Genomic DNA, 24,246 nt, shown 5'->3' with positions numbered 1-24,246 from the left:
GTAGGTTCTTATCCCGAGATAGAAAAAAAATCGTTTTCACAACACACAATTACATTCACCTTCCAATAATTTTGCAGCAGAATGTGTTGTAAAAAATATCATTTCGCTATAGAAATACGTTCGCAAGTTTTAAATGGGACAGATAAAAATACCTTATAAATTAGTTTTTAGAACATCAATTTAAAACTGATCAATGTTTTTCTTGTTTACAGAAATGATTGAAATCTCCGCTTCACCGGAAAACTCGGGAGAGAAGGATTTATCAAACTATTTTGTAAGGTATAGGTACATTAAATTACTGAAATGTTCTCACTATAGCTAGAATTTCAAAAAAAATATTTTTAAATTCGCAAATGTTTCGTTATTTTTCTTAGCATGTAACGCATGTAAATATAACGTGTTTAAAAAAAGTGATAAAAATTATACATATCAGTGAAAAATTGCAATTAATCATTTGATATAAAGTCGCTATCGGACAACCAGCTCGAAGCCTTCATGCTACCAAATAGGGTAAAAATGTGAGAGAGTTGGCACTCAACATATTATTCATACTTATAATTAAGAATGATTTGTACACTTAAATCTCGCGGTGAATAAAACAGCTGCCCAAATCAACCTGTGGCATTAGATAATCGATGTAGGTCAAATTCAACATAACAATAACAACAGATAAAATATACAGTAATTCAATAGAATGGATATCCACCTTCAAATGTGGATAGACAAAACATCATAAGAGAATACATGATATGTAAACCTCAAGTCTCATCATTTTAAAATAATTGAATTTTCATACCAAAAAAAAATTTGAAGTAAAACTGTTTTTCATCAGTACTACTGATAATTTTTCAGATCCAGACTTGTGTCAAATAGTCTTACAAATATTATCTTAGCAGCGATTTGTAGTTATATAACATAATATGACTTAACACAACTTTTTTTTCTTTTTTTACACAAGAATGTATACATATTGTCACAAAATGGAGATTCCTTTGACTAATATATTTTTTAATAATTATTGTTTCAGAATATCAACAAATGGATGAACCCCTAACAAGGAAGGCAAAACCCTCCAAAATGTTCTGAAATCAATACCTCATAAATTTCCATCATTAGGTAAGTATAATATTCTTTTTGTGTTGTTCGTAAAAATGTGTAAAAAAAATCACGAAAAGAACCTAAACGTTTTTTCTTTAATTTGTAATTGAAAAAAGTGTTGATTAACACAATTTTTTAAAATAATATGCTTTTACCATATTGTGACATGAAGAAAATTACATCTGAAAATAATTTAAGTACGAGAAAATAACAATGAAAAATAAAAATAAATATATTTCTAACTCTAACGACAAAGAAAAATTACAATTTTTTTTCTGGTGAGTGGTTTAGTCTCTGGTATCAAGAGGTTAAGAACTCATTTGAAATAACACAGCACCGTATTTCTGTTGGGTACTGTTATGTATTGTAAATGGACGCAGTCTGTTAAACACAATAAAAAATAAAAATATACCAAAAACACTTTAGTAGAGTGTTTTCAACATGGAACGTATTAAAGTTTTTCGGAAAAAGCATGACGTGATTTATTTTTTGCACACAGCAAAAAAAAAATTAAATCGAAATGGTGTGAATCCGCATGGTTGTACTAGAATCTGTAACTGATGACTGCGGTTTTTAAAATAAATAAATATATTCACACCAAGTAATGTTGCAAAAACCTTAAATCCTCGTAGATCATTATAGTGCACCGAGATAATGTCCAAGAACTTAATATATTATTATGATGTAAGCACAGTTTATGTTTGACCTATACTAAAATACGCCAGAGTAATAATAATTATTTTCTCATAAAGTACCTCGCGTGAAGCCAGTGAAAGTGTTCAAGTCAATGTTCAAATCAATTTCTACCTGTTAAAAGCCAAGTAAACTACATTTTAAAGGTGCGGATGATTTATAAGTGCGTTTGGTGCTCGAATTTTTCATATTTTGTACGAATTCGGGAAGGTCTGGCCTCTGCGACAAATTTAAGAAACAGGTGTGTTATGAGGTAATTATTACAATTGTGTTTCACAACCATTTTTTTCCTTTTGCAGCATGAATCCAACCGACATTGTAATTGACAAGCCAAGTATGCCAACAGTTGAGTGAGACTTGGGCCTTATATGGAGAATCTAGTCGTCGGGTAACCTAAATAACGGTCATATTTAATACTTTAAAAGGAGAACCAAAGAATACACAACTCGATACACGATTGAAATAATTTATTTAGATTCGTGGCAATCTCTAATTTAAAGTTAAAGCAATAATTTTACAAATTATATAAGTATAAGGGTGTCAGCATGTAGCCGAAAAACTTTAACCGGCGTTATTTCATATTCATTTACTATATTCCCGAGCATGTATGTGGATTATACCAAAAAAATGTATGTTAATTTATTGGTTAATAAATAATTAAAAAAAAAAAAAAAATGTATGGAATAATTAAAAAAAAATTAGACAAATTGTGTATCTCTCAATCACACGTCCCCGGCTTAGTACTCTGCCACAATTTGCAACAGATCACGTGATACGCGTTCTGCCTCGTATGTACGGTGCTGATAGACCGAGACGGAGTTTGTATCGCGTGATGCGCTAGTTTGTACCCAGAGGCGACGTGTTAAGGAAAAATACAGTTTTTGTAGTTTTTAATTCATTAAATAGTAAAATTTGTAAAATGTCATCGGACAATATTTGACATCTGCAAATACTTTGTTTGTTAGTGTTTGCAAACTGAGCGCCGGCTTTTAAATCAATACAACTTGTAATTTAACAAAAATAACTCCAGAATATAATATTTGCAAAATATTTTGAGAATACGAATCGTAAATCTTATTTCATATTTTACGTTTTTAGGGATCGCTTTAAATTCTAAATCAATACAACGTCGAATTAGCTGTGTTATTAATATTTGACATGCACAGATATTCTTTATTAACAAATAACAATATTACGCCAATGAGCAAGTACATGACACATAATAATTATTATATACAAAGAGTTACAAAGAAAAAAATGTTAATCGATATCGGCGAGTTCTGCTACGTTTTACAGATGTAATAGAGGACTAATAGAAATCAAATCGAAAAATACTTAAAACAATTATACAAATAATCTAAAATAAAAAATAGTCTCGTCTCCAACAACATAGTATATCAACAAATAAATAGTGATTATTATTTCTTTAAATTGTTTTATAAGCAACCACGCGAAATACAGAGCAACTGTTCTAAGATTCCGTGTATGTATTATTGTTTTAGCCAGATTATCTGGCCCAGATATATTGTATCGCAATTCCGACGGAAGTAAATATTACCTTGACGATCTGACGTAGATAATTATTATCATTAATATACGTCTTATGATTCTAGCTCAATCAAGACGGTAAATGCTGACATGCAATGTCTCCTAAGCTTTGGTGAAGAAGCTGCAGTTATAATAATAGTTGTGAAGATTGATATTTTAGAAGCTGGGTGCAGTAAAGTTTTTAAAAGATATCACTTTATCCCGTTGAAATTCCAGATCGCAAGAAATATTCATTCCAAAGTAATATATTATTTTTTGAATTTAAGTTTATGTTAAAAAGGGCAACTTTATTTTGGGTTGTTTGCAATTCTAGATTAGCTATTCAATTCTAGTTTATCTTTTTAATTCTGGCATAGCTATTAATTTCTAATAATTATAATTAATTTTTAAGTAGCGCTATTATTTTCTTAAAGTCGGCGGCTAAACAACACTGACCAGTTATTTTAAGCACATTTGCTTGGAACTTAAAATACGCGACTTGATGGCATCAAAGCTTTTATGTATTAGATATTGAATCATTCCAATGAAGATTAATTGACGCATGTGTATTGAAACGGCTTCTGATATAAAGATCTTTCAGCGATAGGTCTTAAAGGCTGGTCCAAACTTTGTCTCAAGCTTAGGACACTCTACTAATGATTTTTAATATCTCGGCTCAACTCTGAGGACGATAGCGGCACGAGGCGTAAGCTGGTCTATTTATAAAGCTCAAACACATTCTGAAATTTGGACCATCGCATCGCTGAAAAATGGGTTACAGTTTGTAATATTTTTAGTATATGTAGTTTTCTCTCCCACAAAAGGCATTTTTTTTACCATCAATTATTTTAACTTTGACATATTTACTATAACGTTTAGTCACAATTATTCACTTTCTTATTGTTGATTTTTTTATTTTCTAACCATGTATTTTATTTTATTTTTGTATGTAAATACATATAGTCTGCATTGTTTTGAGCACTGTTAATAATAGAAAGGTGAGAAAAGGGCAAAATTAAAGTTAAAGTTATCGACTATTCAGATCTAGTTACTAAAAATAAAGTACGTATAGTAAAATATATATCTCTATTGCTTTTATTATATGAATTATATTTTTACTTGGTTGACACATAAAGGTCTAGTTGTTTCAAAGAACTTGAAGAATAATTATTCATCAAATTTCAAAGAAAGTATTCAAGTTCATTGAAAGTTCTATTCAAGTTCTGTGAGTTGATTCAAGTCTTGTGAAATAACGTAATATAATGGATAATTACATAATTTTCACAGAATTTGAATATTAACTTTGTAATTTGATGAATTGTTCAAGTTCTTTGAACAGACAGGGTTGAAGTGTTATTCTATCTAAAATTCTGTAAAAATAATTGAATACATCTGTGTACATACAGTGATTAATCTATAAACAAAGTTTTATTCCTCTGACGACGCTTGTCATGTGTTCATAACTGTCACCAATAACATTATTCTTTAAACCAGTTTGCATTATAGATAAATGGTTGGGCGCTCTAGTGACCTGCCTTCGCACGCTTTATTCTGTTAACTTCATCACTCTTTCCTAATCTATCAAATCATTTACTCTAACCATTTCTGCATCATGCTTGGTAGTGTTAATAAAAGGTTTAATTGATATTAAATTATGTCGCCTTTCTAAGAAGTCTCCGACTTCTTCTGCCATCAACTTGCCAAGCATTAATTCCCCCGACACTATTCTTTCAATCCATATAATCTTCTTTCTTAGTCTTATTAATTTTCAGTACTGCAATCTCGTTTTTGATCTTACTTGATTTTACCACATATATGCCAAAGGATCTCGTTTGTTCAGCATTCTACGGTCTTGATTTCGGTTGACCGGTATCGGAGTGCGTTCTAAAACACGTTTGCAGTCATATAACTCTGCCCGTGGAATCTACTCACAGTAAGGTTGCAGAAATAGAGCAAAGGAAATGAGAGGGATAAAAGGCCAATATTCCTGTGAGGTTTTAGCGTTTTTACATCGGCATGCGGGTTTATTGGCCCGAGGCGAGGCTTTCACAAACGTGGCGCGTGATGCTTTACAAATATCTTGATTAACGTACTGATTTCTGAGTTTTATGGTTAAAAGGTTGAGCAAACTGGCTCTTATGGTTTTTGTGCAAGTAGTACAAAGGTAGCATTTCAATAATCACATAGGTTAGATAGTAAACATAATTATTAAAACATGAAGGAATATAATAAGTAGAACGAACTAATACAACCATTGGAAGACAAAAAGGGCTGCCTGTGTAGACTAATCAACATATGCAATCAAGCATGTGCAATATAGATGTCGTGTAGTAAATACAAAATAAACGCAAAGGGGCGAAGAAATAAAGTGAATATATATATATATATATATATATATACAATATAAGATAATTAAGTACTGCTGATAATGAAGTTTTCTCTCATTTATCTCATATAATCACAATCCTTACTTTTGCAAATACTACGCCTTTAGGATAGTGTTTTTTCTCTAGTAAGGAAATTAAAAGTTCATTAAATTTAAATTAAAACTCTTTTGCAAAAAATCCTCGTACACAATACTTGGCAGGAGAGAGAAGCAAATATCACTAACACAAATTAATTATTAACTAGCTGACCTGGCGTTGCTGGGGGTCATCCTTAGAAGGTAGACAAACACCACCTCGAACTTTTCTGTAGGCCTTTTTAAGATATATAATTTCGTAGTAAATTATTTTGATGTATTTCATAAGGTTGAGCCAGTGTTAGCAATGTAGTGCTCCAACACATATTTTTGTCACTTGATTATAAAACATCGATTTTCTCTACTTTCTATAAATACAATATGCATGTATATATGTGAACCTTCCGGAAGAAATTTTTTAAACGATAGTGAAAACCCTATCAATATCAGTTGCATGGGAACTAAGCGCACAAACGCGTTTATTTAGAGATTAAATATTATTAAGATTTCTGAAGTAATTCATATATGTTTTATTATGTATAGCTGATGTGCCAAATGAGCTTAATTACCGATACAATGATATTGCATTACGCTAATACCCCATTATCCGGACTCCAGTGTAAAATTGCGCGTTCCACTGACACAGTCTGGAGGTACGAATAGACATCTCAAAATAAAATTTACCGGTTAGCAACTGAAAAGCTGAACGATAATAACATGGAACATGGTGAAATGATTTTAAGCTTGTTCAGAAGATGAAATAGAAATTAACAGCAAAAGCGTACCGCTGATAGATCCGGCGTAAAATTACCCTCCTCACAAATGAAACGTAGAAGAAACTAAAGCGATTTTTTTTAAACATTAAAAATCAGAAGGTATTAAACATGTGGGGCGGAGATGAGGAGTTGGGAGTTTAAACGACTGAGTGACCAGTGGTGACATGTGGAAGATTTTTTGTTTTTATTTGGTTTTAAAGTTAAAAACTTCCCGGGAGACTAAAATTTCACTAACATTTTTTACTCCATTAATTTCAGGAATCACTGGTTAAATAAAGTATGTTAAGTAGGTCCCTTAACACCCTATACAGGGTGTCCTTAGGTAAAGTGCTCTAACTTCGGGGGATGTTGACATAATTTTAGAAGTAAAAAATATGAACCATTTTTTTCAGATATTTTTATATTTTTAGGTAAAAAAGATGAATAAATATATGGAAAAATTTTATGGAAAAATGAACATTGAAATTTCGAAAAAGTTATTTATATTTTTTGCTTCTAGCATTATCTAGAATCAGATTTTTTGTAACTGGATTGTTTACATTTAAGTGAGAACGTCTGTTAAAATCCAATCTAAATATGTTAAGATTAAAATGTTTATATTAATTAATTAAAAGCTATTATAATGGCCTCTACCTTTTCATTTTAATATTCGCTCAAGCGAGTTGTACGCGGCGCGATTGAATTTTAACATTTTGGTAAATATTTGAGAGCCTTCGGTTCGCGAAGATCACTCCTTCGAAACTCTTCTGCTGAACGAAAACAAATAAAATGACGCCTCGGTTCGTAAGGGCGTCTCCACTTGGCCGGTTCTGGTAATCGTCGCGAGCAACAGAAACGCGCATTTTTTCTAATTGCCCCACGACATCAATAAATGACTGAATGCAGGACGATGCCGTGTGGCTAACGGGAACCTCAGCCGGTCTTCTGCAATCCGTTCCAACGCTAAATTAACGGAATTTTTCGATGTAATACTGCCGCGAAGTGCAAAGGCTCTGCCAAGCGTCGTGGACCACGATGCATAGAGTCTGCCTTGCCTGGCGGTGCCAACTACTCGTAAGTGTCGCGTAAGAGATGCGTATGTCTTTCCTACCGTAGCATAGATACTGTTGCATCTCTGCATTCTACGCTCTCCCCAGCGCACAATGGGAAAACTACCGCTCATATTGCAACTTTCAATAATGCATTATTTGTTATTATTGTTCGGGTCATAACCGCTTTGAACTCGTCGTGTATTATGTTACTTACACGCATATTATTTATGTTCTGGTAGAAAACGTTAACACTAACGCTAATTTAAACACGAGTTATAGTTTTCAGAAGGACCTGAGACAATATAATATGAAGGTATCATTCAATTCAAGGGTTCGCTTCTGGTTTAGCAGAAAACGTTAACCCTAAAGTTAACTTTATCAAACTAACAAGTTTATAATAACTCTCTCAATGAATTTTTATCAAGTTAACTACTAAAGCTATGAATTTTTTTTCTGACTTTAGCAAGCTAACCATTAATGTTTTTATTAAGCTACCGATTAACGTTTTGACATTTATTTACTTTATCAAACTAACAATTAGTTTTTTGTGTTTTTTTTAACTTTGTTGCTAACAACCACTGGTTTTTATAACTTTTATTATCTGTATCAAGCTAACCATGAACATTTATCAAGCTAACAATTAATTAAAAAACACATACGATAAAAATATATCACATCAATTGAGAAAGTAATTAATGAAATAATGTGATGAAGAAAATTCTGGGTCTTATTTTCTACATTGCAATTAGAGGCTATTTTTTATAGTTAAAATAAAACAAAAAACATGTTTTTATTGTTTGGTGCGTTAAAACATTGACAAACAATCGGTCGCTTTCCACGCTCTTAAAACAACACAGACGCATGTTTAATGGAAGCAGTGTGAAAGAATGCATGGATAATTGCGAAAATTTTAATGGCGACAGAAACGTGTTCACTGTACGTCTCGTGTTATGTTCACGAGTCGGGAGAAATAATTATTAAATTTGTATTGCGAGACTGGCGAAGTATTCAAGAACGGTCTTACTTCGGAACAGAACTCCGAGATGAACACCCTAACTTTGACATAAGTCATTTTTGCAACTCTTCTACTTGGTAACACCATGAAACAGCTATCAATACGTTTAAAAAAATTTATTATTCCATTACAAAGACCGAAGGCAGCAAATGAAAATTCAAACAACACTTATGAAACTAATTTTGCCCGTATGATTTTATGGTGAATGCAATGCTAAAGTAACATTTAATTGCCAATGTGATTTATTACTTGGGTTGGCTGGTGTGCACTTTGGTACTAAATGCAATGATTTTACAGTGAATGCAATGCTAAAGTTAATTTTATTTGCCAGTGTAATTTATTGCTAGGGTCGCTGATTTGCTCATAAAGAGAGGGAATTAGTTTCTAAAGTAATATTCACTTGCGAACATGATTTTATGGTAACATATATGCGACATTGTGATTTATTGTTTAGTTAGATGGAATGTAAAGCCAATGTTATGTTGTTTTGTGAATGTGTTTTTATGAGGAATGCTATTCCAAAGTAATATTTTATAGCAATAGGCATGACTTATTGATAGAAGGTCAATTTAATGGTAAAGTAATATTTATTTACCAATTTGATTTTGTTATAGGATTGACCGATGTTTTCTAAAAAACAGTATATGAAAAATATACATTATTTGTGATTTTACAGCGAATGAAATTGAAAATTAAAACTAATTTGCTGCTGTGATTTATTGGTAGTATGGAATATTATTTATTAGTAATGCAAAATCATAGCTAAGGTAACATTTAAAACATCTGATTCGTTGGTAGGGCCAGAATAAAGGTGGTAAATGCACATATAAATTTCATTAATGTAAAATCATTCGTTTAAAATCTTAAATATCCGAAAGTTTATCATTGATTGCTTTGAAATTTTTAAACAACGTAGCATTTAAATACTGGTGTATTTTTATATAATTATATTATATAGATGTCACCGGTGACAGGTAAAAACATGCTTTTTTGTCACCTGTGACAAGTAAAAACTTTTTAAATCTGCGCTATGTGTTGGCCGTAAAAGAAACATGCGCTATTGTTTCTCTATCCGCACAGAAAGACTGAGCAACATCAAAGCGTGGCGGGGTACAGCTTGTTTACCAATAAGATTTTATGGGTGTATTTATTGAACTGTTAAAGTAAACATGTTTTTTCCAAAGAGATTTATTGTTAGATTTGACTGACGTGCAGTTGTGTGCAGTTCTGATTTTCACACCGTGCCCCAGATCGACACGACAAATATCATTGATGTAAACAATGCAATAATTCAATTAAGTCGCTTTCGCTGGTTCGGATTAATTTCACTGTCATCGAATTATATTAACTCAAATGTACAGACGTTTATTTACATACCCTAAAATAAAATCGTTCGAATTACATAAATATAATTTCACACAGGGTAAAATGATTTTTGATTTAAAAAAAATTGTTCATATGCTTTCTTCACGTTACAAAAAGATGAAAGTACATTTTGTAAAATATGATAATAATAATAAAATGTATAATTTTAACCCCATGTTTTTTTACAAAAATAGCATAAAATATTAATTATTTATTACGCATGATGGTTTCCATTAGAAACAACAATTGATAATTTTAAAAGTAATAAACTTTTACACTTACTACTACTAATATTCAACCACTTATCGCGTTCACCATTGCGCTATTGGCGAATTGAATAAAATATGACAGAGACACTTTTTCTCAGGAATAAGGGCGCCCTATATCTACAAAAGAGCTGTCTCGTAAGACCAGTTCTATAGCGTCAAGATGTCCCCCGTTAACGGCGAGTATGAAATTATTTTCTCTCGCGATACCGGCACCGTCTTCAGCGAGTTGACTGACTTTATCATTGGCGAAACGGTACCGCGGACTTGAGAGCAAATACCGCATTAGCACAAATTTAATTAAAACTATTTTTAATCAACTTTTTTATATGGCATATAATTATTATATTACGCAAAAAAACACAACCGTTTTGGTCCACATTTATGTGCATAATTATCAAAACGTAACACCTGTTTTGTACCGTTATAGGAGAAAAATAAATATTTATGTATTGTGGTCTCTGAAATCAAATTATTTTATAAGCAATAATTAGTCGACTGAAATATCAATACAAATTGAAAATATCTCCCTAGTAAAAATAAATGCCCCCAACGGGAATTGAACCCGTACCTTCTGATGTCCGGTCAGGTGCTCTGAACCACTGAGCTATGTCGGTTTATTTCCAACCCGCCAATTAATTCAATATGTACTAGACCTCAATAAAAAATTACTGCTTATTATGAACCGGACATCAGAAGGTACGGGTTCAATTCCCGTTTATTAAGAAAACTAAATTGACTAAGAAAATTAAATTGTCTTGTGTAGTGCGCTACCTAGAAACTAAGTGCATTAATTCTCGTTTTACTTATTTTATTCGCTACTTCAAGTTGTTTGTTATTTTTAATGATGATTAAATATCTAAGTAAAATTATTAACCTCTTATTTTACGACCCTGCAAATTATTTATTATATAAATAAAACATATTGCATTTAAATTAATTTAAATTAAATACTAAGAAATAAAATAAAATTAAGTAATAAAAATAAGGCACTAATAATTTTTTTTTCAACGTTATGCAATTATTGGTACGGTTGTGTCATACATAGGTATATATTTTTTGTATATATATATATATATTTTTTATTCTTTTGAGAATTTTTTTTTACATAATGGCCTTTTTTCTACAATCAATATCTTAAGTTAATCTTAGTTACTGTGGAAGTTTAAAAATAATTATACCATATTATTTGTTTATTGCTTTCGATAATAAATCGACAATATTTAACCAAAGAAATAAATTTCCTAATAGGTATTAACTTTAGCCGTATGCTTGGTTTTACTTTGAAGGACATGATCGGCATTTTATATTTATTGCAGTATCTGCTTGCAACATTTATAATATGCGCGAAAATTATTCTATCCGTATCGGACATGATGCATAGGAATTGATGTATTTGACACGAAGTTGTTTTTAAAAAAATATAAGTAGAGGTATACTGGAATATCTGTAAATATTGTCTTACATTATGTTCTGTCGTTCACGTTTCATAGTTAATTATCTACATCAGACACGTACGTGACATTTAAAATGTGGCAAATTATAAACAATACGCTCTAATGTTCATTAAAAAAAATCATGAATATTCTTAATCCTACTGTTAAAAATGATTTAGCCCTTTTAATGTAGTGTTGTGTGCTGAGTTACCTCCTTGTTCGGAATACATAACTAGGCACGTGTATAAATAATCAAAACTTAACGGAACTACGTTAATTATTTCACTTTGGCCGAAAAGTTAAATTGCGCGCATTATGCGTAGAGGGACGGTGTTCACTGTTCGGTATCCACTCGCGGGCCGTGAATTGCCGCGGAATGTATTTATCTTTCACTGTTAGCGAGAGATGCTCCAATGACGCGATGGGAGATTACGCCCATACCCACTTATATACCCACCCGCCCAAGTGCGCAGGAATTCCAAGGTAAAAATAAGTGTATCGGTTTCAGCGAATCGGGACGGTTTTAGGGTAATTTGGCTCGCCTGCTCACCTGGATACAGGTGGTTATGGCCGGTTATTGCATACCCCGTCTCCCGCCTGCATCTTCTATTTCGGGGGAGATGGTGAGTAATCGTTTCTGACTTAACACACGCATATAAAGAATATATGTTCCCTGTTCTTGCGTCCAGAATTACGCTATTAACGAAATACCTGCCGCCGGCTAGGCGGCACAATTGCTTGCATTTCACTGTATAATTTCACGATAAGTTTCACAATAAACCAATTCGATTTTATTTCTAAATCTATTCTATCTGTGTTTGATTAATGCTTTTACTCAATATGAGATATAATTATTTATCACTGCAGAGTTTACGGATTAAACAAACATCTGTCTATTTTTTGGGGTCAAGAATAAGTATTCGGATACGGGACAATCACGTTTGGTCACGGCAAGTAAAGGCATTGTTTTGCTCTCCGATACGTCTAGTGAGTATCTCCCCAAATCCATAGGTATCCGAGCTTCTTATCGGCAACTAGATCAAGCAACGCGTCTTCTAATTCGTATGGAATAGTTTAGATAAACAATGATTACGTCTGAGGTAATGGTAAGGTAGACCGCCTTTAGAAATTGAGAGCATCTTTCCGACTTTGAAACTAGTTTCGTACAGTAAGTGAATATTCATAACGATAAAAAAATCCATTGTTGCCTAAGATTCAAAAACGATTAAATTGCTAAACTTTCGCTTTAAAGTTATCATGTTTTTAGATGGTACAATAGCTTAATTTCTTTAACTGCTAAAATGTTTTTTTTTCTAAAAGTTTTTAACATAAATTAAAGTAGGTAATATTAATTGGACACGGTTTTAATTTTTAATCGGAAAGTAAGTGGACAAGGTTAATACGTAGGTATTATAACGTGAAAAACTGTGATATTAGAATACATGTTGCTACTTAATGGTAAATAAATTTAAAACAAACCTACATTAGAATATTAAGGTACAAGTATACATATTCATAAACTTGAGAAACAACAATAAACTTCTCGTTTTATGACTTGAACCTAATAAGAGCTAGCTCAGAACAAAGGTACCCTAAATACATTTAATATTTTGGTTTGTTCATACATAGTTAAGCTGGAGTAATGACTTCACACTGGTTAAATATCTAGCGGCGATGCAAACTACAATACAAGGTACCTACTTATGCAAACCTACAAAAAAAGTACAGTTGAAATTATTATTGTTCTTGTGTACTTTGCAGCTACCGCATACATTTTGATAATACATGTAAAATATTAAAAAAAATTGATGCATAATTATTTACGTCAGGGTTCTAATCAAACGATGTTTGAATGAATAACTTCACGTGTGAAATAAACATTACATTCTCTAGCATAATCTTCTCGGTGTTTGTTTCGTGCCTTCCCGTTAGTGTCTCGCACTGAATCAAGGAATAACAACAGCACAAGTACAATATTGTTTTGTTTTACGACATATTGCCACAGAAGCTTGATATTTTAATTCTTTAGAACAATTTTTTTTAGTTGAATGGGAAATAAAATTTAGATGTAAATGATTTTGCATCAATTAAAAAGATGTAACGCACTTACCTTACGCCGAATTAAATAATCGCCACATTATGAGAAACAGAAGGCGCTCAGCTTAAGTATTAGTATATTAGAAAATGCAATAAAAACACAGCAAGTTAAAATAGTGTGTTAATAAACAACAACAAGAAGAATAACATTTGCAGTTCCCATCATTGAGAGGATGCCATCAACATGAATTCTCGGAGTTATGTTCTTTGTATACTTCCCTTCAGATAAATGTATGTTTTCATCTTCATTATTTTCTTTTTATTTTCTCTTTTAGTAAATTTCAACATGGGAAACGGTGTGTACTTCTCATTTTAATCTTTAGAATGAAGTTAATAAGTAGATGAACTCGAGTGTGAGTTGGGCATTGGGCATTTCACCCGACGCTCCAGATTTAGATTCATAGTCACAAAGCTCTTCCTAATAATATTCTGCGTTTTATGTTTTACAAGATGGCAGGAGCTTGTTCGTTTGCCAGAATTTTAATTGACCTTTTGACTGATTTTCATGATTCGTGAAATAAGCATTTTTATTAGGTGGATTCTATAAAATATTATATTACATAATATATATCAGCTATAAAAAATAAATCAACGCATTTATTATGCTACAAGGAACAATGTTATAAATATGTACAAAAATCGCATAGAAAAATAAGTTAGTGGAAATTCTAATTACTAATCATATGAGGGTTATTTGTACCAAAAATAATATGTTTCATATCAGAAATTTATTTGCATTTTTTATGTTTTTTTTTTTTTTGTAAAACGCCTCGGTGAAAATAACCGTGACATACTTATTTTTTAGATGGTGGGACAAAATATATATTGCGCAATAAATTCAAATATGAAAAATAATATACAGATAATATTCGCTCTCCTACCCTTTCGTAGAGGAAACTCGCATTGCCTTCTGGAGTTGCCTGAAAAGAAGTCACCACAAATAGTACAGTAAAAAAAATTATCATCATACATGTTTCGCAAATTCTGTTTTCGCATTTTAACATAATATCAGATGCAAACTTTGGCATCCGTTCCACATCTACATATAACCTGTGACCTCAATGAAAGTATGGAAATAATAATGGTGGAGGACAGAGAGAAAGTGTCTGTAGAGGATAGGAGGACAGGTTGATTGGTAAGGAGTATGCTGGTGGATGTTCACCTCGCTGCTGGCTGGTAACCTGGCGCGTGAAGTGCTGCTCCGTGCGACTAACGCGCTGCTCCTGGCGGTTAATAGTCTGCTCCGCAGAGCTAAAAGTTTTCTCTTCCGAATTTTGCTGATGCATTTTGTCACTTTGTATGTACACTCAAACACGGGAGGAAACACACGCGAGAACTTATATTAAAAATAAAAAAATCTATAAAATCGTCTTATATGATAACTTATCGTTTCGTTCTTAGTTTCATTTCAAAAAACCACTCTTATTGTCCACGAGTTCATTTAGCAGAAGTCAAGTCATCCCCGAGACTTGTCCAAGACGTCGGTCGACCGCGAGTCGTGAGCGGATAGTGCGGCTCCGGGCGAGTCGCGGTGGGAGGCGAACGCAAATAGCGCGCTGCTTTTAGCCGCGGCCCCCGGCGATACGTGGCGCGGGTGTCCTGGAGCCTGGAGAGCGCCCCTTCCCGTCCTTCCGCCCTGTCGTTTGCCCTGTCATCTGCTCTGTCATCTGCTCTGTCGTCTGCTCTCACCCCCAACCAACCAAACAATCCATTCATCTATCCACCATACTGAAGTACAATAACTAGTAGTAAAAACATAATATAACCGTAGTCTTTGAGTAGATGACTACACTCTTTCCGCCTTTCTTGTTAGGAGACATTTTTCAGTTAATTTTTAACACTTCACGGTTTCAATAAATATATTTATTTAACTCGACTCTTTATTTGGGACGCCAACTGATGTAATTACTGTTATTTATTGATTTTAAATTTTGTGAAAATTAATTGGATTCACTGTTTTCACAATAAACAATACATATGTTTTTTTTATAATAATAATGTAACAACTTTTATTAGAGGTAAGTAGAAACGAACGTAGGAAAATTAAGTTTTACCCTAATATTATAATTAATACCCCCTATTTAAGTTTTTTAAGGGCTCTAAGTATAACGAATGAACATAATACGAAAGAGAAAAGAAAAAGATGTCTAGTATTGACGTTGTCGAGGGGTAAGGCTCTCGACTAGCAAGCTGGAGATCGCGAACAAATTTGAATGCACAAGTAACTTAATTTTTTGTTATTTCACATAATACTATATATATAGTATATTTGCTACACGTTCCCGAGTAGAAAATACTCTCAGTATCGCCCTGGTGCAAGACAACCATTCATAATTGAAACATTGCTTCTTATGTGTGAAACTGTACAAGGTCCCAACTGCACCCAACCGTCTGGGCAGTGTGATTATGATATACCCGATTGGGGTATGTTGAGATACTGTTTGTAATGGGGAGGGGAAGGAGATGGGGAAGAAGAAGGCGAGGAAGTACCTGGCTATTCAGATCTAGTCTTCAAACACGGCCAAAGCCATTTCAAACAATTTTCAATTCAGAATGGTGGTCTTTCACCATTGACATGGGCGCTACTTAGAGAATCGTCCACTCTGGACTGGCTTTGGCCGTGTTTGGTGACCAGATATGAATAGCCAGGTCCTTTTCCACCTTCCTCTTCCCCATCTCCCTCTATTCTCCATTACCTTTAGTCTCACAACATACCCCAATTAAGGACACCGTAGTCTCACTGGCTCCAGATGGTTGTATTATATTGGAAAGTACAATAATTGCGGAATACTATTGAAAGTATTATTATCTCTATTTTATTGTACTTTTAAGTTCTGTATATTTTTTTTCTAATATTATACTCGTATTAACTGGTAATTCGATAAACCATTTCTCTACATTTGTAGAATTGTTGGGCTGTAGTGGTGTTACATCACGGGATAGTTATAGAGCTTAAAATATTTGGTCCATTGCAGTTAGAAAAAAGTGTTATGTTTTTATTGTTGAAACAATATTGGTGGATTTATAAAAGGATTTAGAACCTAAAAATGTAGTGAAAGGACTTTAAATTCTTAAAATAATCTGATGGTGGGGTAACCATATGGCTTAGTCAAATTTATTTTTATTAACATTCTTTGGATGATTTATTTAGTTACATCATTATATATATATAACAAGTATACAAAATATATACACATAGCATAACGTCACATAGTACGTGCCTATAATAAAAATAATACCAATGAGCAAATTACGATGGATTACATTGATTTTAAGAGTGGATTGAATTTATGACGTGATAATAAATAATCTTTAAATTAAGTATTTAAAAAAACATAATAATTTTTTAAGAAGAAAATAATATTAAGAAATCTAAACGACCCAAGGCACAGAAAAATAAAAAGATAACGGTCACAACTATGTATAAAAATATATAAACAAACTAACTCTTAACGTAAAAAAAACCCATTATATACTTTTCGGTAACAAGAAAAATTTCAGCCTCGATATTAAAATTGGAGACAACTGCCTCGAAAAGAAAATGAACACAAAATATTTGGGTCTGATCGTAGATTCCCAACTCACGTGGGATCTCCATATAAATCATATAAAAGAGAAAATTACCCCTATAACTGGTGTACTATATAGGCTTCAAGGGTTACTACCCATTCCTTTACTAACTTCAGTATACTATGCCATGGTACATTCACACCTTTCCTATCTCTGCTGTATCTGGGGTTTTGCCTCAAAGAAATTGATAGCTGACCTGCAGGTGGCTCAAAACCGAGCTCTCAGAAATGTGTTTGAACTTCCATGGGACACTCATGTTAGGGACATCTATTCAGTTTCTGGTATCCTTCCAATTACAATCCTTCCTAAATATGAAATCACAAGCACCATCCTACAAATTACCCAAAAATCAACTCACACCAACATCAAGCCACTTTACAATCAAGACATCCACAACCACAATACTCGAAATAACAATAAAATCCGCATTCCTCAAACACACACTACAAAATATGGGTTAAAATCACTGAACTATATTGCCTATACACTATATAATTCGCTTCCAGATATGTACAAACACATCCACCACAATAAAAAATTGCAAAGCAATGCTTTAAAAGAATATTTTTTAACTACATTTAAAAATGAAAATATGTAACTGTGTTGTCATTTCTTGTTGTATCTTATCCATGTTTTTTTTCTTCTTTCTGTACTTGTTTTCTATTGTTGTTTGTTCTACTTAACATGTCATTATTTTAATTTTTAATTTTTATGCTGTATTGAATGTGAATCTTATATTTGATATCAAAATACCGTTGTAAAATTGTTCCTACTACCTCCTACATATGAATTGTAAGTTCCTCCTGTCCTAAAATGAGTTCTGTTACTCATCGGGATTGCTATAGCAAGAAATAAACACAATAAAAAAAAAAAAAAAAAAAAAAAACTAGGAATCGAACCCAGGATCTCTCGTCTTACCGGAATAGGCGTATTAACCCCTCCAGCGTTTGAGGGTCATATATGACCGGGATTCAATATTTTATACAAATAATTTTATCTTTTCTTCTATTATGCGGAAATCCATATTTTTTTGACATTAGAGAGAAAAATAATATTTTTTTCCAGTTTCCCTCAAATATTTATAGATACTGGAATCCATTAATAAAATACTAAAAATAGAGAAAATACTTATAAATTCATATTTCCCGCCGCTATCGCAACAATCGATTTAACTTTAAAAATTATTTCTTGTTTTTAATTATACGTACGAGATAAAAGTGAAGGTACAGTTTTCTTACAAATTCCCCAAATAAAACGAATGTGTTTTCAAAATATCGTGTTCTTTCTTTTTTTATATGATTGTTTCAAATTGAAATTGTATTATTTAGAAATAGTCATGCATATTTTAAATGCATGCATCGGAAAGATAATTTTATCTAGTTTCTAAAAGAGTATTTGTTTTCGCGAAAAATTAAAAAATAAGATGTATATAGCAAATATATATAAAATAAACTGAACAAATGTGCTGAAGGTACTGAAATGGTTAAACAACTTGACCTTTGGGACCTATTTATAAACGTCATATATCAAATTCAGAATTAACAATATCGTCCTGCAACAAAATTTCCCATATTATTGGCTCCTACCTTTTTAATGGAAACAAAGTTTCTAATCAAATTGATCTGTAACCTAGAGAGTGTCTAGAATAAACATATCCGATATTTAATAATTATTATTTATGCATTTATATAGGTACTCGTACATGCAATTTAACTTAATAAATAATAAGTGAAAGTTGTACAAATATGGTTCGAATGTAAAACATGGTAGTAGAGTGTTAAAATTAAACAAATTGTATGTAAATAATTGAGTATTATTAACGTTTTGTGAACACATCACTAGGAGAGCTTGTGTTATTATTGATAGAATTCTTTCACATTTTGAGCCTTCAAGATCTGGTAAACATGTGTGAGACACAACACGTGCAGATTGCATATTATGATGTCGTTTTTTTGCAGACTACAAAAGGGCTGAACAGTGTGAGCATTTTTGGCCACCCGGTGTTAATTTATTCTTTATCTTCAAAAAGATATGTACACCTCACAAATACATCCCAAGTACGTCCTCAATTAAATTTCAAATCATTTCTTATATCATCATTTCGTATCATATTTGTAGAGAAAATTAAGGATCAACGCATTTGTATTTGGAACGACACATCCTTAAAAAAACACTACAAATTGCAGTTCATTAAGCTCTGCAATTCAATTCCTACCATTGATGTATTATATTTAGTTGAGACATGAAGCGAAAAAACAGGTTCCTCTTTTTTACCTCCAATTGACCTCCAAATTTCCCTACGCTCTAACTAAAACTACCGAATCCGGTCTACGCGCACCGCTTATCGCATTCTAATAGTGGAAAAAGTTTCGGCCAGATATTTGTACGCAGAAGCACCTCTTATTGTAGCTCTATGCTTTCTGCATGATTAAAAACTTCTAAAGGTGAACAATTCGAAATATAATTTAAAACTGGTTTGCCATCCTCCTAATTTATATAATAATATAGGTAATAGGTAATATATTTTGTGCTGAGTTGGCATCGCATTTGGGTCTTACCCAGGCAGCGTGAGTTTAATTCCTCGACTAGCTAAGTCCTCCACCACCACACAAGCAACTTGTTTCACTTACTGTGATGGTAGCAGGAAATTTTCTAAGGTTATTCGTAACCTGGGAAATTGGATGACATTACACCAGTTAATAAACGAAATAAATGTCAATCCTACCCAGTCGGGATTTGGTTCAGTTGTTAGGGCGGCTGACTAGGTTTTTGTTTAAATAAATTTATATTGCCACTTTTATGAATTCAACCGTAGTAAATTTACTCTTAAAAATGTCTTCCATAGGATAGATGAACTTCTAGACTGGAGAAAAATGTAAATACTCTTGTGATTCAAAAAAGTTTAATAATAAAAAAAACGGTTACTGCAATTTCAGTGCGGGAAACTAGACTATTAATATTGTTGTTGGCGAAGGTTATTCGGCGAAAACATCATTTATCCAACTTAATTAGACATTGATTGCTCAAAACGACGTTTCCAACATGCATCATATAAAACACGATAGTAAAATTATTCATAGCTAACTGTAGAAGATTCAGAACGGCGTGCACGTTGTTTACTTGCCAACTGAAATTCAATTACCAGACAAAACCTATCGCGGCAACGAAATGCACCTGTGCAATGATTTATTATTTTACTCCGAAATATTCGGATTGCTTTACGTTCATAAATCATAATAATTAGCAGTTTTGATTTTATTCTTATTCGAAGTTTGGTCTTTAAGGCGATGCACTACGTTATGAAATATTTTAAATTGAGCTGCTATCAATAACAACCCTTAAGTAGATGGCGATAAGGTTTAAATTCCCGCTTAACACCATCCGCCTGTTTTGATTTAGGCAAGAAAAAGTGCCTTTTATTTTATTTTGTGGATGTTCAGGCATAAATATTTAATTTTTTTTCGATCATTTTATAAATAAGTTAATTTGCCACAATATACAATAAAATCATAACCGAAAATGGGTTCGTAAGTAGGAGATTTTGAACTTTAAAGCAGTTTTCATTGGCCTTATACATTATTTTTTTCTGGGCTTATAAAAAGACCTATCTAAAAATACTCGATTATTTCAAAGGCCAAGATGTATTATACTCGCAGTATTTAATTGAAGCATCTGAAACATTTCTAGGCGACCGAATTTTCAAACCAAAAACACATGATTTTGTATTACTACGTATGGCATCGCCTTAACGGCTCACGTAAGGATAACGATGTTTATAGAAACTAACCAACCGACCCAGCTTTATACGGGTATATTACGACAGAAACTGTCTTCTCATAGGGCTCATGAATTATATGGGTTCCAAAATTCCTAATATTTAAAATAAAAGGCGGTAGAGTCACGTGGGGTAACCTTATGCGGAGTGTAAGTGTTCGCAGTGATGTTTCCGACAAGATTGTGCCTGTTAAGCGCCCGCGCGTTCCTTAATTCAGTAGCATTCTGGATCGCGCCGAAGAAGGACATGTGTACAGTGAATGCTGATTTGTCAATAAAAACAGGTAGGTAAATTACTTTTTTTCGTGCTTTTCTTAAATTTTTCATCTCCGTTACCGATGTGTGCTATTGTGTAACCAGCTGTGTCAGAGCGACGTGGTCTATGATAATTTTTAGTGAAATATTGTTAGTTATACGGGTGAAAAGTGATAATTCTAATAAAGATAACCACTAATCTGATTTTTAAAGTTTATTTAATTTTGGTGTGATGGGGTAAGTGTGCTGGGGTAAGCGTTCGCAGTTGGACGAGTGCGAACACTTACCCCGATAGATAAAATTGATTTTATAGCATAATATTTCAACTCTCGTTATTTTTTTACAGTGAAATATGCCGCGTGTGTACGTGAGAAAGCACCCGGAGAGGTCAGTTTGCACTCAAGAGCAGATTGAAACTGCAAAAAGGCTTATGAAAGAGGGGAAGAGTCAGCGGGCTGCTGCAGATATTGTTGGGATCAGTGAAGCCAAAATGCGTAAACGCCTAAAACTAAAATGAAGAGCAACTTCAATGGGGAGATAATGTTACCGACATTACCGCCTCATAGTAGCCATAAAATGCAGCCACTAGACAGGGGATTTTTCAGTCGTCTTAAAGGTCAATACGCAGTGGAATGCGAAAGATGGATGGGTCAGCATCCTGGGAGAGCAATCAACCAATACCAAATTGTCTCGATTTTCGATAAAGCCTTCAAGAATGTTGCAACTGTGGGGAATGCGGAATCAGGTTTTGAAGTAAGCGGAATACATCCTTTAGACAGTGAATTCTTCAGCGAAGCTGATTTTGCAGCTGCTTCTGTTACTGATATGTTAGAGCCCTAACCTGACGTATCCATTATCTCTCCGTTAGCTAATCAAGTGAAAAATGACATAGGATCAATAATTAGGACAGATATTCTGAACAATCAGATATCTTGCTATGCCGAAATACACGCAGCACCGAGCAGCCCACAAACGTCTGTCAGACCTAATAAAAATATTATTCGTCAGCTTCTTACTACTCCGATTGAAGATGTAACTGAAGTTCAGGCCAGCTCTCCACCACAAGATGCAACATCAGTCCTTCACGTCCCAATATTTGTAGTAAGTCCTCTGCCAAAAGCAACACAAACACAAAAACGACGAAAAAATGCTTGCAAGTCTGAAATAATTACCTCAAGTCTCTATAAAAAGAAACTTCAGCAGAAGTAGAGAGATGCAGATGCAAAAATCGTCCGAAAACCAATATTTAAAACCATGGAAATCGGACGACCACCTCTTTTCAAGAAAGTCACACCACAAAGCGTAAGGCGGGAGATTCCAGCGTGCATAACTGTTTAAAGAGAGCACAAAAACAGGCTTCTAAGGATTATTTTTGCCCACAATGCAAGGAGAAATATCGAGATCCACCAACAAAATATTGAATAGAATGTATTTTGTGTAAAACATGGTGGCATGAGAACTGCACAGACTACGATAAGGGGCAATTTAAGTGTGATAATTGCAATGGGGGGTAACTCTTCGCGGTGCGAACACTTACCCTACGGTATGCGTATACTTACCCCGCACACGGGGTAAGTGTACGCAATCGACATGCATGTAAATTTTTTTATATAACTGTTTGATTTATGAACCATATCAGGTTTTTATGGTTGTTTGAGATGCCTTAATAATTGATCATATTAATAAACAAAACAAAAATTAGTAAAATACCTAAAGCTTTTTAATACAAAAATCCCAATGTAAAAATTGCGCACGGTTACCCCACGTGACTCTAGATGCTTACAAAAGTTCCTTCTCTAGATAAAACAAGTTTGGTGGATGAAGTTTAAACAAATTAAAAAAATAATAATGTCTTATTTTATTTTATTAGTGATATAAATTTTCTGTATTAAACATTCGATTTATATTTTATGCTAGCCGTACCCCGACACCGTTGCTATGGCTCAGTCTGTCTGTGCAGATTGCGAACAATAGCGCGTGTTGCGTTTCGTCCAACAGATGGCGCTGTTTTTCAAAAAAGGATGTATTTACCTGTCACAGGTGACACCTACATAATATCTATATTATGCACAACTAATATACCTATATTATGCACAACTAATATACCTATATTATGCACAACTAATATACCTATATTATGTACAACTAATATACCTATATTATGTACAACTAATATACCTATATTATGTACAACTAATATACCTATATTATGTACAACTAATATACCTATATTATGTACAACTAATATACCTATATTATGTACAACTAATATACCTATATTATGTACAACTAATATACCTATATTATGTACAACTAATATACCTATATTATGTACAACTAATATACCTATATTATGTACAACTAATATACCTATATTATGTACAACTAATATACCTATATTATGTACAACTAATATACCTATATTATGTACAACTAATATACCTATATTATGTACAACTAATATACCTATATTATGTGTCAAAATTTCAAAGCAATCGGTGAAGAACTTTCGGAGAATTAAAATTTTGAACAAACGAATATTTATAGTATTATTATTTATTATTTATATCTCGACGCCATCTAGTGAGAGAGTTAGCACTTACAATGCCTTTCTCATATAAAATAAAGTTGGTTGTTTTCAGGTGAAAAAATGTAACAAGCAGTAATTGTTGAATGGAACACTAGTATATATTGAATCATTTCGCGGGTAAGAGATAAGCCGCCATAGCTCAGTGGTCAGAGCTGTCGACCGGAAATCGAAGGGACACGGGTTCGAGTCCCGTTGGCGTCATGTATCTTTTATCACGAGATTTTTCAATGTGGATGAGTGTTTCAGTCGAATAATTATTTCTTGTAAAATAATTGTTACCCTTTGTGCTATG

At 33.0% G+C, this 24,246-nt stretch overlaps 1 protein-coding gene across 1 annotated transcript in view; it reads right to left on the bottom strand.

Annotated features, from left to right (window-relative positions):
* Positions 1–15,260, bottom strand: part of sls (sallimus) — a 115,140-nt gene extending 99,880 nt beyond the window's left edge. Inside the window, exon 1 of the mRNA XM_089646111.1 lies at positions 14,928–15,260. Within this exon, the coding sequence (XP_089502237.1) occupies positions 14,928–15,051 (124 nt within the window). The 5' untranslated portion in view covers positions 15,052–15,260. The remainder of the gene's footprint in view (positions 1–14,927) is intronic.
* Positions 15,261–24,246: the final 8,986 nt, after the last annotated feature.

Source organism: Hesperophylax consimilis, chromosome 23, assembly GCF_061612785.1.
Source record: "Hesperophylax consimilis isolate HC1 chromosome 23, BYU_Hcon_1.0, whole genome shotgun sequence".
NCBI lineage: Eukaryota > Metazoa > Arthropoda > Insecta > Trichoptera > Limnephilidae > Hesperophylax > Hesperophylax consimilis.
Note: the sequence above shows the minus strand (reverse complement) of the source record. Positions and strands in the feature narration are given on the sequence as shown.